Here is a 14873-nt window from a genome sequence, read left to right as displayed (position 1 = left end):
AACCATGGGAGAAGGTATATCGAATACGTTAGTGAGTATTGGGTAAAATATATGGGCATTTTTTCTGTGTTTGTCAGTAGGAGATCAATATGAAAACCATAGTACTGGCGCTCATTCTCGGCTTTCTCGGGTCCTCTGCGGATAAAGAGGAATGGGATAAAATTAAGCACTTGTTTTACGATGACCTCGGGACACCCAAACGGTTGTGCTCCGCGTTTGCAGATGACAGGGGTATGCAGATGTTTTGCCATAGGGGGAATGAGTTGCCGATTTGGAAGGTAATGAGTTGCGGTGTCGACGAAAAGGGGAATGTTTTTGCTTCCTATTCAAACGAGTGGAAGTCTTACGAGAAGCACATATTGCTGGAACAAGATATGGATGACTGGATTTATTTGGGAGTGAATCCAGAGTGCACCATTGATGACGAAGTTGAATTACCTAAGGTTCCGGTCACCCAATGCACAAACGAGTCGCTAAAAAAGATGGAGCGAAGGGTAAAAAATGGTAATAGGTACAAGAGCTGGGATCCTGCGAAAGGGAAGTGCATTATCACCACTCGTCCTCTTGACATTCTTTCAACTGAAGGAGAAGCAGTGGAAGTTAACGAGGACGACGAGCCAGAAGAGAGCAGGAATGAAGAAGAGAATATGACTAGAGAACTTGAAGTTGAAAAAAAAAGGCGACACAAAAAGAGAAAAAGAACCGCAAAAAAACGAAAAACGATATTGAGTAGTGAGAATGCACACGAAGAAGGAATAGATGACAAACATGGTGCTGATGCCGATGATGAATATGCGAATGATAATGAAGATTTTCAAAACCTGGTAAAACAAGGTACCGCAAGTCCTCAAAAAAATAAGGGTAATATTTTCTTTTTTTTACTAAGCATTTTATGTTATTTTTAATAAATTGTTGTATGACGGTAACGTCATGGGTGGACCAAAAGAATTCGTCAAAGAATAATCACGAAATACTGTCGATAATATAATTATTTATTTATTAAGAATTTAAAGGTATAAATAAGATTGTTGTAATATTCGAGAGGATATTTGTGTCGTAACGAATGGTATCATTAGTTTTAAAAACTTATATTTACAACATGAGGTGTTCTCGGAATTGAATATAACTGTTGCTTCTTTTTACCAATTTTCATATACATCATATAATAACCTATGTACACATAGTACAAAGTAAGAAAATAGAATTAAAAGGTTAAAAATAGTTTACCCTATATGATGGGCGGTGCCTTATAGAATTATGAACAGCGTGAAAGAAATACTGTTGGGACAGTGAAAATTCGTAGTGATGTAACACTTAACATATGGTGGGTTAGATAAGGTATGGAAGTTTAGTATATAAGGAAGTGAGGGGAGTGAAGTTTAAAGGAAATTAACACACACATACATATATATATATATGTTTGGAGAAGGATGTATTGAATTTCTTTATGTTGTACGCTATCATTAAGCTAGAAGCTACTATGGGGATTACAAGTGTTTAGAAAAGTGCCGCGTTTTCAGGATGGGTACTTCCTGTTATATTGTTCCTTTTGTGTGATTTTTCGTAATTTGATAGAGTTCTTTTTTAATGTTGACTATTCTGTTATAGAATTACTCGATATTTTAATTGAAAGCAACGGAGCGTAATTATCATGTGTTTATGTTTTATAAAAACGGTATTACATTTGGTATAACTTACCACAACATTTGTAGATGATTGTAATGAATAGTAGGTGGTGATTTGTGCCGCTCTGCATATATTTAATTTTGAAAATAGAAGAATCAGGGTTGGAAGTGGAAACTACAATTTGAAAAAGTTTTCTCTTTGGAATTTTTTCCAACAAAAAAAAATTAAAAATCCTCTATCTCACGAAAATATAAATTACACCTCACATCATTTTCTATTTTGCTCTGAGCTCATTCTTTCTTTACTCCACAATGTTGGTTTGCTTTACTATCACTACTACCTTTAGAAACCAAAGATCTAAACCACGTTGTGGTGCACAATCTGTTGCTTCACTGCCTCTAAAAATTTACGCCCTCAGAATTGTTCTTGATGTGTAAACAGATAGGCGCTATTTTAATAATACTTTTATTTTCCTCACTCTGTAATGGTGAGGAATATAACAGAGTGAGGAATTGCCACGCCTTTTGGTTTATCGATGGTGAAAGTGTTATTGTAGCATGTAACTTTGACAGCAAAATCCGAAAATCAGAGCAGGGGTGGAACATAACATTGTGTTCTAGAGGAGAGGACGGTAGAATGTACCTTTTGCCTACGCAATGGACGTTAGAAGACTGGAAGCGTCACCTCTCAGACCCCGGGGCCAAGTTTGTAAATGACACCTTTCGTGGTCGCGGTTACAACCCATGCTGCCGGGTGAGCAGGCGGCGAACCATAATCGTTGAACCAATAAACGATTGTGCGCCTGCGCATTTCGCGGCAACCCCGCGTACAGAAGCTACTGGTCCAATGCGGGTGTGGCGTTTAAGAAATCAGAATCACTGCATCATAGCCTTGAACCATGTTTACTCGCCACCTCAAGGTGTAAGCGTAGGCACTCAAATTGTTTCCACCATTTTTGCGGCTCTTGCAGGAAGTGCTATGGAAAGCACATGCAAACGAATAGGAGGGAACTGCAGCAAAGAAAGCACTCAGATAAAGTCCGTCATTATGGAATCCCAAATGCCAAACACTAGTGAAAATGTGCCTTTTGCCAGGTATGATGCAACTGAAGAGGATGAAGATTTAAATCAATGCGAAGAAAAGAATCGTGTAAAAGAGTTTGGATATCAAAAAGAAAAACGAAAGAAGGAAGAGGTAATTGTGGAGACTAAAGTTTCAAAGGTTAAAGGTGAAAAGAGTAAATCCAAAATATGCAGGCGTAAAGGTGAAAACAGCGATGAGGCCGATGATGAGGATTATGAGTGCCGAGAGGGAGTAACTAATAAAAGAGCGTTATATAACCTTTTGATAATTGTTATTTTTCTTTTCTTCTAAAATTACTTACAACCATGGGAGAAGGTATATCGAATACGTTAGTGAGTATTGGGTAAAATATATGGGCATTTTTTCTGTGTTTGTCAGTAGGAGATCAATATGAAAACCATAGTACTGGCGCTCATTCTCGGCTTTCTCGGGTCCTCTGCTGAAGCCTCTTTTTGGGAACTTCTCAAAATGTATGCGCTCTATAGGAATTCATTATCACTGGACGAGGTGTGCGCCGCATTTGAAAAAGGTGGACATATGCGGTTTTATTGCGAAAGAGGTGGTCAGAGGATAAGGTGGGGGAAGATGCACTGCGGAGGGGGTGAGGAGGGTGGCATTGCTTTGGCCTATTCGAAAAAGGGATGGAATCATACGAGCTTCGAATCTGTGGGAAGAACAATGAAAGGCTGGAATTTTTTGGGGATAAATCCCGTGTGTCAACTAAATGGGACCTTTCCACTAACGAGAAGCAAAGCTGCGAAATGCACCAAGGATATGTTGAAATTTGAAAAAAAATGGGCCAAAAATGTTGGAGATTACGATCATTGGGGTACAGTGCATGGAAAATGTATTGTCACTTACCTCACCCCTGAGAAGATTCAAAGAGTGCGGGGTGTAGAAATTGTTGGACCATACGGAGGATTATGGACGGAAGACGACGATGAAGACGATGAAGACGATGAAGACGATGAGGATGAAGAGGAGGACGAGGAAGAAGATGAGGGCGAGGATGAGGATGAGGATGAAGAGGATAGTAGTAAGGGGGGAAAAGGAAAATATCGTGGAAGAATGCAAAGAAGAAAATCAATAGGGGAAGGAAACGAAAGTAATAGTGGTGAAGATGATGAAGAAAATTATGATGATGAAGTTGTTCGAAGTCCATTAAAGCGAAACAATGGGAAATTACACGAAAATAAGGGTAATATTTTCTTTTTTTTACTAAGCATTTTATGTTATTTTTAATAAATTGTTGTATGACGGTAACGTCATGGGTGGACCAAAAGAATTCGTCAAAGAATAATCACGAAATACTGTCGATAATATAATTATTTATTTATTAAGAATTTAAAGGTATAAATAAGATTGTTGTAATATTCGAGAGGATATTTGTGTCGTAACGAATGGTATCATTAGTTTTAAAAACTTATATTTACACCATGAGGTGTTCTCGGAATTGAATATAACTGTTGCTTCTTTTTACCAATTTTCATATACATCATATAATAACCTATGTACACATAGTACAAAGTAAGAAAATAGAATTAAAAGGTTAAAAATAGTTTACCCTATATGATGGGCGGTGCCTTATAGAATTATGAACAGCGTGAAAGAAATACTGCTGGAACGTTGAAAATTAGGAGTAATGTAACACTTAACATATGGGGTTAGATAAGGTATGGAAGTTTGGTATATAAGGAAGTGAGGGGAGTGAAGTTTAAAGGAAATTAACACACACATACATATATATATATATGTTTGGAGAAGGATGTATTGAATTTCTTTATGTTGTACGCTATCATTAAGCTAGAAGCTACTATGGGGACTACAAGTGTTTAAAAAGATGGTGCGTGGAAGTATCGTTGTCTAGAAAAGCAATTTTTTATTGTCATTCAACACAATATTAAGGTAATCATTTGTGTTTACGATCTTTGATTTTTAGAGGTTGTTTTAGACAGATTATTAGCGGTGCTGAAAATTGAAATTTGTGGTGAAATGTTTTCCTCTGGATGGCTGTAAATATCTGTTTAACAGGCTGCACGTGGAGATGCGTTTCTCTTTTTGCTCATCCGTTGTTTTTATTTTTGATGTTATTGCTGCTAAACAAAATCGAGCTAAAGTATCTTTGCGTTTAGCATCTGAACTACACATGCTATGTTCTCTCCTCTTAAACACAAATATGTGGACTCTTTTCTCGCTGTGAAGTACGTACCGCTGCGCCAGGTTTCCACATTTAAGCACAACAGTTTAATTGAAATGGTTGGTCAAATATAGTAGGTTTTTCCATTAAAGGATATTAGCAACTCTCAAATTGACGGTTCATGCTTCTCCGTTAGACAACATTACCTCTGCACAATGTCTGGATCAGAGGCGGCTGCAGGAAAGAAGGTAGTAGTCAAGAGACTCTTTTTCAATATAAAACTAATCAGTGATATAGTAAAGCAAGTATCCCACTACACCCTGAAACAAAGGCGTAACGTTCTTGGCATAATTGAAAAGATGGTGTTTCAGAGGACGCGTGAAGCGGAAACCATTTTCTTCCCACTATGCGGATAAGCTGCACAAAAACCGAGTTTATGTTCAGACCGCTGAAGAGGGCTAAGGATACTTGGTTCATTGTACGACAGCCCCTTCCTCCACTATACAGATTTACAGTTGGAATTAGTAGTGTGACTCTGCTGGTGTGAGTATCGATGAGTGTATACTCGCTGTTTTTATGGGATTTTAGTATTTTAGTTGTGGAAAAGAACTGTTGCGCATGTCCGTGTGCGCAGCATTCTTCTCCATGACAATGATGATGTAAGGAGATAGTGTTGTATAGGAGGGACAAGTGATCGCGAATTATATGGTTTCTGTGCTTGTGGAGGAAGTCTGGAACAGCGAATACCTCTTCCTCATTTACACAGTCCCTGGACATATCGGGAGCATAGGAGTGCATATATATATAATATCTTCACACACATGCATTACAGATCTTATGAAGTATGGAAAATGCACGGGAGGTATCCAAAAACGCCTTGTAATTAGATTTAACACTGTTTTATTTATATGCTGCTTGACTTTTTATTCTATGATGTGATTTATAGAATTATCATCAAGTTGCATACGTACAGTACACCTTTCCAGTGACAATCCCACAAAGAGCAATAAAAAGCTTCGGAATATTGAGTTAAAGCGTATTGCATGCAGGGGTTGCAATCTTTTTTTTTGAATTTGAATATGTTCATGCATTCTTTGTACCGTTCTCCTTTATTTTATCCGCTGTTTGATAACTGTTTTGCAGCGTCGTTACTTAATTGAGCACAACAAGGCGTTAAAAGATGGCAGATGATGGTAAGACAGGGTTCGCAAAATTTGTGTACTACATAAAGGTATTTCATGCGCTGGACTACATTCTACTTGTGACATTTGCACTGGCTGTTGTGTATGGAATGAGGACTGTCCGCCCACCTTGCCGAACATTCTCATGGAATGACACGGACATAAGTCATAAGAAGGGGAAGTCCACATTCCCCTCAGGAACACTGTTTTCCATGGAATTTATACCTATTGGACTTTATCTGCTGTTCGAAGCCTTGCGTGCGCGTTTGGCTCGGAAGGGTGAGTGGTACTTGGATGTGAAAGAAACTGATCAACTCATAGACGGAGCCACTACGCGGGTAGAGATGTTGGAGCCAGAAGGGAAGAGGTCTGAAGGCGCAAATGCTGCTAAGGCTGGAAGATACCCCGACGAATCGCCAGAAGGGAACAAAGAGAATGATCCAAAGAGACTTATGACATGTCTTGAAGCCACCAATTACTGGGTTCTGGCGCACGGATTTTCTATTATTTTGGCCGTTTGTTTGGTGGAAATATTGAAGGTTTATGCTGGCCGACTCCGTCCTGATTTTCTTGATAGATTGAAAAAGGCTAACGTTACGGAAGGAACAGATCCAAAAGATCTCTGTGACATTGCAAAAGCAAGGGATGGCAGGCTTTCATTTCCTTCAGGGCACAGTAGTTGCGCTTTCTCCGTCTGCACACCGATGGCCCTATACTTCCTCTCGGTTTTACACGCGTTCAGTGGAGCATCCGTGTGGCGAACACTCGTTGGCCTTTCTCCAATTTACCTCGCATGTGCTTGCGCCATCTCACGAACACGTGACAACCGCCATCACTTCGCTGATATAGTTGCTGGTAGCTTAATTGGTATGGGCACAGGACTTCTCGCTGTTGCTGTCTTTTTCCGTTTTGGTAAAGAGATCGCAGTGCTTGTGCCCCGTCGCATGGAGTTCGTGCGCAGCCGCGGTGGGCGGGTTCTCGCTGATGTCGCTGAGTGATCACGCGTGATGATTGTTTTCCTCACTTTATCTTTTCCCCATAATAATTTTGTTATACTATCCCTTATTGACATTAATGCAGGCAAAAAAAGGTGATGTCTAAATGTTAAGAAAATAAAGAAACAGGAAATACCAATATTTGAAATTAAGCTGAAAAGGGGAAAATTAGAGTAGTGTGAATGTGTGAGATAACGATAAAGATGGTGAGAAATTTAAGGGATATAAAGTTGTTAGTTTTTGAGAAGGTGCTATTTACAGAGAAAAAATCTTAGGACGCACTCTTTGCGTGTAAGAAGGAACCAATATATGTTTTATAGTAATAAAAACAATATCAATAATAACAATAATTCACTTCTAAATAAATCAAACAATTGATAATAGTGTGAACGAGAGAGACAGAGTATGTGTGTGTGGTAATCTAGATTGTTTTTCTTCTTTTCTCTCATAATTTATGAAATAATTTTAGAAAATCTAATTTTAAAAGAGGGAATGGCGAGGTGCTGGTGCACATATAAACTGACAAAAAGTAAAAATGTAATTTTATGGGTTTATTTCCCGATTCAGGACAAAATATCCATATCGTGTTGCTTATTGAGCAAGAATTGTTTTAACTGTATACATGCTTTTCGGCATATGTTATTAAATGATTCTGTAAAAAGAAATATACCTCCATCTGATTTCTTTTGAAAATATTATCTGTAGGTAGAATTAATGGACATGCGCTTAGTTGAATGTGTGTTCCTCCGATATGTGAATTAAAATATGAATAAAATAAGTTGACCATCCTTGAGTTCTACAAAGACGCAGGAAATAATATGTGTGCTGACACTGAAGAAGGTTCCAAATGCATCGTGTAAATAACCGTTTAGAAAGAGAATTGCTGTCTCTCTGGATAGTATAGGCAATCTATGATATTAAAAACGATATAAGACCGCAAAATGTGTTAAATATATGAATATATGCATTTTTTATACGTGTGTTTACCCGTGTTTCAACAATGTGACTACTTTATGATATTCACAAGTCTCTTTCTGAGAGAGAAATTACAAGTTTGTGCACCACATAAGAGCACGATTTGGTGGTATGCTGGGTGAGTGAACGAGGAAATCTTTACCAAGACATACCATTCTCAGCCGTGCAAATGCACAATATTATACAGCAATTTATTATAATATTAGAATTAGTATATACACACTCAATACACCCTCCTATCATTATTATCATTATTATTATTATACTTACCATTACAATATGGCTATCACTAATAGCTATAAAAAACCAAAATGGATATACATTGAAAAAGCAATCATTAACCTACCTTATCACCGTACTAAGTTACACCCGTAAAAAAGTTTCATACGTATTTTTAAAGAGTTCTACTGATTTTTAGGTTTTCATCAAAGAGTGTTAGAATATATCATATATTAAGAAATATGTCAAATTATCACAAATAACAGATTTTATAAAATCGGGCAAAAATCCTTTTAAAAATTGTCATAACAACAAACTCACAAAAGCAGCAGCCATCAGAGCTATTTTCTTATTGATGAGAAAACTTCCATTTCGGCACTTCTCTATCCTTGTCATCTTCGTCCTCTTTTCCCTCTTCTCCATTTACAATTCTTTTGGTCATCCCTGTTGACAGCCTCACATCTATTCTTCATTTCATATTCTAAGTATTTTACACCCCCATCTGTCTTTCCAGTTTCTTGGTTCGCTTGAACAACATGGCTTTTAGGATCTTCTTCGCATTTGTTAGGAGTTTCGTTATATTTACATCCCATATCTGGTTTGCAATTATCTGGCGTTGTTATCTTTCCACATTCTACCTGCGGCTTGTCGTCACCCCTAGTTCCGCTGGATTCTCCTGTTGGCGTGTTTGTATTGCCGGAGAATTATTGAGGTTGTCGGAGTAGTTCTGATTGATATCGTTGCTTTTAGTTTCTTTACCTCTGCTTTCAGCCGCTTGTTGTTTTCAACAAATTCCTGGTACATTTTGTAAAGGTTGCGTGCCTCTGTCAGTTGAGCGGCCCATGGGATGCTGTAGAAACCTTTTGTGCTGCCGGTGTAGTGTTACGAATAGTCTATGCAGTTGCTGCCGGCATTGGCGCAACTCGTTGAATAAGTTCCACCCGTGAGCGTATGCGCTGTTGCTGCGCTGTTTTAGTTTACACCGATTTGCGCTGCGACAGCTGCTAGCACGATGTCTATTGCCACGTCTAAAGAGAGATCTGTGTTTGCTTTTGGGCACTTCGCAACCGTTTTTTCCCACGCAGTTGCTACGATGTTGCCGACGCTGATCTGATCCTGCGTGAAGTGTGTGCCGGTACATTCCGCTCCGTTAGTCGAAGCTCACAGGCAGATCAGGTCGCGGCCGATGCTCGTTCCGGCTTTGTCTGGTGTGCATTCTGCCGTTTTTGTGATTGTATTGCCCTGTGATGCTTTGCATGTCTTTGCTGCGGGATCGTACATACCGTCGCTCGCGCACGCCGCTTTTGTTCGAGCTTCGTTAATCTGCTCTATTATGTTGGGGTTTGTGTCGAGTCCGGTCGCTTGCGTCTCTTTGAACTTTTTCAGAGCTTCGTTGGCCCTGTTGTTGACGATGCTCCTGAAGCTATGTAGCAGCAAAGCGTGTACCGTGAGGGGATTCGCTACGTTCCACGAGCTTTTGGCGTCTTTCCAGTCCGCTGAGTCTTCCTCCCGGTTGATATCTCTGAAAGATGCGCCGGCGTCTTGCTTAAATGTAGCGAAGTCGCATTTTTCTTTTATTTTGTCCACCAGGGTCTGCTGTGAGCTTCAGGAAATCGTCATGTTGACGTTGAGTATGTCGTTAAGCTGTGTCGGCTTTTGTTCTTTGGTGTGATCTGGTTGCTTGTGTTTCCCCTGGCGATGCCGGCCACCTCAACGTGGTGCCAGGGTCCAGTACCCCGTATCATCGGGCGAAGCCAAGAGCCAGCAGCGTTCCTTTCATGGGGAACACTGCTGTGCTCCGGCTACGGCATCATACAGAACAGGGATCAGCGGCGTCTTGCCGGGACACCGTTTTTCATTTGTCGGTCCCTGGGCACGTGCCAGCGTGCTATCAGCAGTATCATCCGCACTAAGATGCTGCTGTCCGGTGATGTGGAAGAGAATCCCGGCCCGTCGTTGCGAGGGATGCAGTGGAACTGCACCGGGCTATCTCAAGGAAAGAGATTAGCACTCCACAAAACCCTTGTTGATGAGCGGATCGCCTTTTGTCTGTTGAGCGAGACAAGGATGACGCCTGGAGAGGCGGCTTGCTTTAGCGTTGCTGGCTACCAACATCACGGAATAGCTCGTAACTGCAAAGGAGGTGGTGTATCAATACTAGTGAGGGAGGACCTACCAGTCGAGACCGGTATAGCCGTTGTTGGTCGCATTGAACAAGTGCATGCAATAATTCACCTTGCACGTGGAACGGCGCTGACTGTCACGTCGGCATACATCCCACCAAAACACACCTTCACGGCAACTGACCTAGATACGCTTCTAACGACTGACGGTGCCCAGCTCATCGGTGCAGACGCTAACGCACACGCGTTGGCATGGGATCGCGCGAGCCCACCAAATACCAAGGGTGAAACCCTCACACAGTGGTGCATTGACAACCAGTTTCTGGTCTGCAACACTGGTGAGTGCACCAGGTACGCGCGCCACCACGGGGAGTCCAGCCCTGATGTGACACTGTCAAGGAATTGCACAGTGTACACGTGGACATCGCTGTATTCTCCCGATAGCGATCGCCATCACATATTTTTCGACGTTATCGTTGGAGACGACACAGATGCACTGAGTTGCCCGCGGCTTCGAAAGCCCATGTACGCATGGCTAAAAGCTAACTGGAGGAATTTCCGTCTCAAGGTTGACGAGCTCTGCAGGAAAATTGGTAGAGAGAAGAACGTCAACACCCTGGAACAGAAATTGAGCTCCGCCATCCGCATTGGACACATACACTCCCGAAACTCGATGAAGAGATCGCTGGATGCGGACCCTCCCACCGAAGGGAAAAGTTGGTAGCCACGCGTAAGCAGATCCTGGACCGTACCACAAAGAAGAGATGGAGCACGCTATGCTCCAGACATGAAGTGTCAGACCACTGCAGTTGGCACATTGTCAAGAAGGTATATGCGCCACGACCACTAACCACACCGGCTGTACTTGTTGATAACGCGGCCATCACGGACTACCGTCAAGCTGAGAGGTTCAGTAAACTGTACTCGTCCCGCGCAAGAAGGCACCCCGACTCACACCCACCTGCACCCATAAAGACGATAGCGAGTGAGTTCAGTCCCATCACGATGGCTGAACTACGGAGATCGATCAAACTGCTACCGAGTGGATCCGCAGCCGGACCTGATTGCTTATACAACGAGGCACTGCAACATCTCGGTAGAACAGCGCTGAATGTTGTTCTGAGGCTATTCAATGACAGCCTACGAACGGGAGTCGTGCCGCCTGCATGGAAGACTGGTGTTATCATCCCCATCCTGAAGGCCGGAAAAAAGGCGGAGGACCTCGATTCTTACAGGCCAGTGACGCTCACGAGCTGTCTCTGCAAAGTCATGGAGCGCATAATTGCCACGAGGCTTAGAGACACTGTTGAGTCCCAGCTGACGCCGCAGCAATCAGGCTTTCGCCCCGGATGCTCAACGCTCGAACAACTCCTGCACGTCCGCGCTGCCCTCTGCCGCCCCACGCACCAATCTCTTACGGGTGCTGTATTTGTCGACTACGAGAAGGCATTCGATACAGTAGACCACGACAAAATTGCGAGGGAAATGCACAGAATGAAGGTATCACCCCACATTGTGAAGTGGTGCGTATCATTTCTGAGTAACCGAACTGGCAGAGTGAGATTCAGGGAGAAGCTTTCCAACAGCAGAACATTTGAGCGAGGAGTGCCACAAGGAACTGTCCTTGGCCCAATCATGTTCATTATTGTCATGAACTCGTTGAGCCAACGCCTTGCAGAAGTGCCGTTACTGCAGCACGGATTCTTTGCATACGACCTGACGCTACTTGCCAGGCACACAGAGAGGGATGTCATCAACCACACACTACAATGCGGCCTAAACGTGGTGTTACAGTGGTCAAAAGAGTACTTCATGTCTGTCAACGTAGCGAAAACGAAGTGCACACTCTTCGGGTGTATAGAGCGCCACCCCCTTACATTGCAACTGGACGGCGAAAGAATAGGAGCTGACAGGACACCGAAGCTTCTCTAGGAGTAACATTCCAGTGTCTGCAAGGGATGGCAACACATGAGGCCGAAACGAGACGCAAGATGGACTTCCGACTACTGCAGATAGCAGCCATCTCAGCTTCTACATGGGGGCCAAGACGACAAGTACTGAGAGCTTTTTATCTAGCACTCGTACAGGCACACACCATGTATGGCATTGAGGTATGGTACTGGGACGCTTCGAAACGAAGTCGCGACCTCCTTGCATCAGCACAACACAAAGCCAGTTGCATCATAGCCGGCATACCGCATGGGACGCGCAAAGAGGACTCTCTGCTGGAAGCAAACCTCCTGCCACTCAAGACGGCCACTCTTGTGCACAGCATGAAATTCATGCTGATGTGTGAGTCACGAAGCGGATGTTTGCGGCGCAGTGCTGAAGAAGTATACCACAGCAAACACCCAGTCAGAGCCCTACATTCCCGCATCATGCGGTCCTACCCCCACCTCCACATTGAGCCACGCGAGCACCCACTAGAGACATCGACGCTCCGCCACAGCTGCCGACCGCTATTTCACACGCAGATAAAGCCTGTGTGCGCTGATGACCCTGACGATGTCAAAAGGGGGGCTTCCGAAAAGTGGATTGAACGGCATTTTGCACGGAGGGGGAAGGAGCCGCCGCGACGTAAGCACTACGAATTGTGGACTGATGGATCCGTGTCCCTCGGTGAGGAGTCCGGAGCAGGGGAACTCTCATGCAGTTACAGAGCGGAATGCGTAGCATTAGAGATAGGACTGCAACGGCTGCTGAAATGGCTTCCGGTATACAGAAGCACACCGAGCAGGTTGTCCATCTTCTCTGACTCGCTGTCAATGTTAACAGCACTGCAGACAGGCCCCCTAGCCGTAACGGACCCAATTCTAAGACGACTATGGAGGCTTCTGCTTCAAGTTCAGAGAAGGAAGTTGCGTATGCGACTGCAATTTGTGTTTGGCCATTGTGGCGTGAAACGGAATGAGGTTTGCGATGAAATGGCCAAAAAGGCCGCATATTTACCACAATTGCGAGACACATGGATCCCCGACATCATTGCTTATGCGAAGCGAGTGCTTAGGTTGGAAGAAGTCCATGAAAACACTCATAGGTTTGGTATCACGGGCAACCACTTTCCAACAAAACATAAAGAAGAACTGACGAGGGAAGAAGAAACGGCACTGGCACGCTTTCGGGTTGGGTCTTCAAGACACTATGGATGGATGTTGCGAAAGATCAACCCGAGTGTGCCCCCGCAGTGCCGATGGTGTAACCCGCAACATGCAGCGATAGGACCAACAATACAAACAGCCCCACCTGTTGCGGCACGCACTCTTCAGAGAACCTCCGAACCGACCAAATGTACGGAATGTGATGCCACATACCAATGCCGCTCGAGTGCTGTAACGCATATGGTAAACAAACATGGCTTTGTGCGAGCTGATGCCCTCTTGAAGATCAAATACGGCGATGCAACACCTGCAGTGGATATCCCCCCGGAGCCCCCTCCAGTGGTGGCGATCGTTCCTCTACCATCGAGCACACGAGTCCCGATGAGACCACAGGTGCTTTATTGTACCATCTGTGCCTCCAAATTCGCAGTGCCAGGCCGACTATTACACCACCTTAGAACAATACATGACATAGGTAGCGGTAGTTGCCGCGTGAAAAGGGGACGAGAGAACGAAGACTCAGTGCAAGGAGATGGTAGAGCCCCAGCAGCGCCAGCCTCTCAGGATACACGGAAGCTGCTGTTTCAATGTGACCTGTGCGAGGCGAGCTTCGGTACACGTTCTTCCCTGTCACTACACAAGAAATTCAAACATAAGAGCATAGTGACTGAGGACGGTACCGTAATGGTAGTGCAATTCCCTCGTAAGCGTCCCCGTGAGGGAAACGTTGACATCCCGGGGAAAGGGAGGTGCAGTGTAGTGTGTGCCAAAAAGTGCTCAGTTGCAGGGACTCCCTCAGCCGACACTGTAAGGCTTTCCACAAAGGTGAGGGAGTCGAGCTTAAATGCAGCAAAAGCACAAAATTGCGTGCCACTGATTCCCCGCATACAAACACATCCATGTTGGTGTGCCCGACATGCGAACGGCAGTGTGCTAGCAAAACTGGCCTCACCCTACATCAAAAGAAGATGCACGGTATGAAGGTAGAGCGCGCTGTTACCAGCCAACGCGGCGACTGCGAAGAAATGTTGCTGCACCTGATGAGCTGTCCAGGTTTGAAGGAATTACGTGTGAGGTTTTCGGTAGAAGGAGTGTGTGTGCAGGATGTATGTTTCTCTAAAAGGCTGGCGCAGTTTCTCATTGCGGTTGAACGGAGCCGGCCGCAGGTGAAGTCCTCACCTAAGGTAACAGTCATACAACCCACTCTCCCTTCTGCAACTTCCCCCCTTATTGCCGAGAGTGGAGCTAGCAGGAAAAGCACCGGACGCAGGAATAGTCCAGACACCCTTAGAGACAGAGGGGGTATGAAATCAACAAGCAACAGAAACAGAAAGAGGGAGAGAGAATAATAAACGAATAACAAAAATCAAAACAAAAGGATTGCTAATTGACATCTTTTGGAGAGTCCAGGGAGGGGGGGCTTCTCGCCCCATCTG

The 14873-nt window shown here is 43.7% G+C and overlaps 4 protein-coding genes and 1 pseudogene across 4 annotated transcripts, besides 9 other annotated features; 4 read left to right on the top strand and 1 right to left on the bottom strand.

Annotated features, from left to right (window-relative positions):
• Positions 1-14873: part of a sequence feature (sequence corresponds to BAC RPCI93-25E9) that runs on past both edges of the window.
• On the top strand, positions 90-905 carry Tb927.8.510 (hypothetical protein; the record flags this gene model as incomplete). Its single annotated transcript, XM_841796.1, has 1 exon — positions 90-905. The coding sequence occupies one exon, from the start codon at positions 90-92 to the stop codon at positions 903-905; it is 816 nt and encodes a 271-aa protein (XP_846889.1).
• Positions 980-1012: a sequence feature (AT_rich).
• Tb927.8.500 (hypothetical protein) lies at positions 2056-3000 on the top strand (the record flags this gene model as incomplete). The annotated part of the gene is made up of 1 exon (XM_841795.1): positions 2056-3000. The coding sequence occupies one exon, from the start codon at positions 2056-2058 to the stop codon at positions 2998-3000; it is 945 nt and encodes a 314-aa protein (XP_846888.1).
• Tb927.8.490 (hypothetical protein) lies at positions 3100-3951 on the top strand (the record flags this gene model as incomplete). The annotated part of the gene is made up of 1 exon (XM_841794.1): positions 3100-3951. The coding sequence occupies one exon, from the start codon at positions 3100-3102 to the stop codon at positions 3949-3951; it is 852 nt and encodes a 283-aa protein (XP_846887.1).
• Positions 3639-3792: a sequence feature (CT-rich).
• Positions 4026-4058: a sequence feature (AT_rich).
• Positions 6027-7025, top strand: Tb927.8.480 (phosphatidic acid phosphatase protein, putative; the record flags this gene model as incomplete). The annotated part of the gene is made up of 1 exon (XM_841793.1): positions 6027-7025. One exon carries the CDS (start codon positions 6027-6029, stop codon positions 7023-7025), a length of 999 nt encoding a protein of 332 aa, XP_846886.1.
• Positions 7339-7373: a microsatellite.
• Positions 8235-8261: a microsatellite.
• On the bottom strand, positions 8469-9908 carry Tb927.8.470 (annotated as a pseudogene).
• Positions 9907-10154: a mobile genetic element.
• Positions 9907-14873: part of a mobile genetic element that runs on past the window's edge.
• Positions 14805-14873: part of a mobile genetic element that runs on past the window's edge.

Source organism: Trypanosoma brucei, chromosome 8 (genome assembly GCF_000002445.2).
Source record: "Trypanosoma brucei brucei TREU927 chromosome 8, complete sequence".
Classification (NCBI taxonomy): Eukaryota; Euglenozoa; class Kinetoplastea; order Trypanosomatida; family Trypanosomatidae; genus Trypanosoma; species Trypanosoma brucei.
This window is presented reverse-complemented; position numbering and strand designations above follow the sequence as displayed.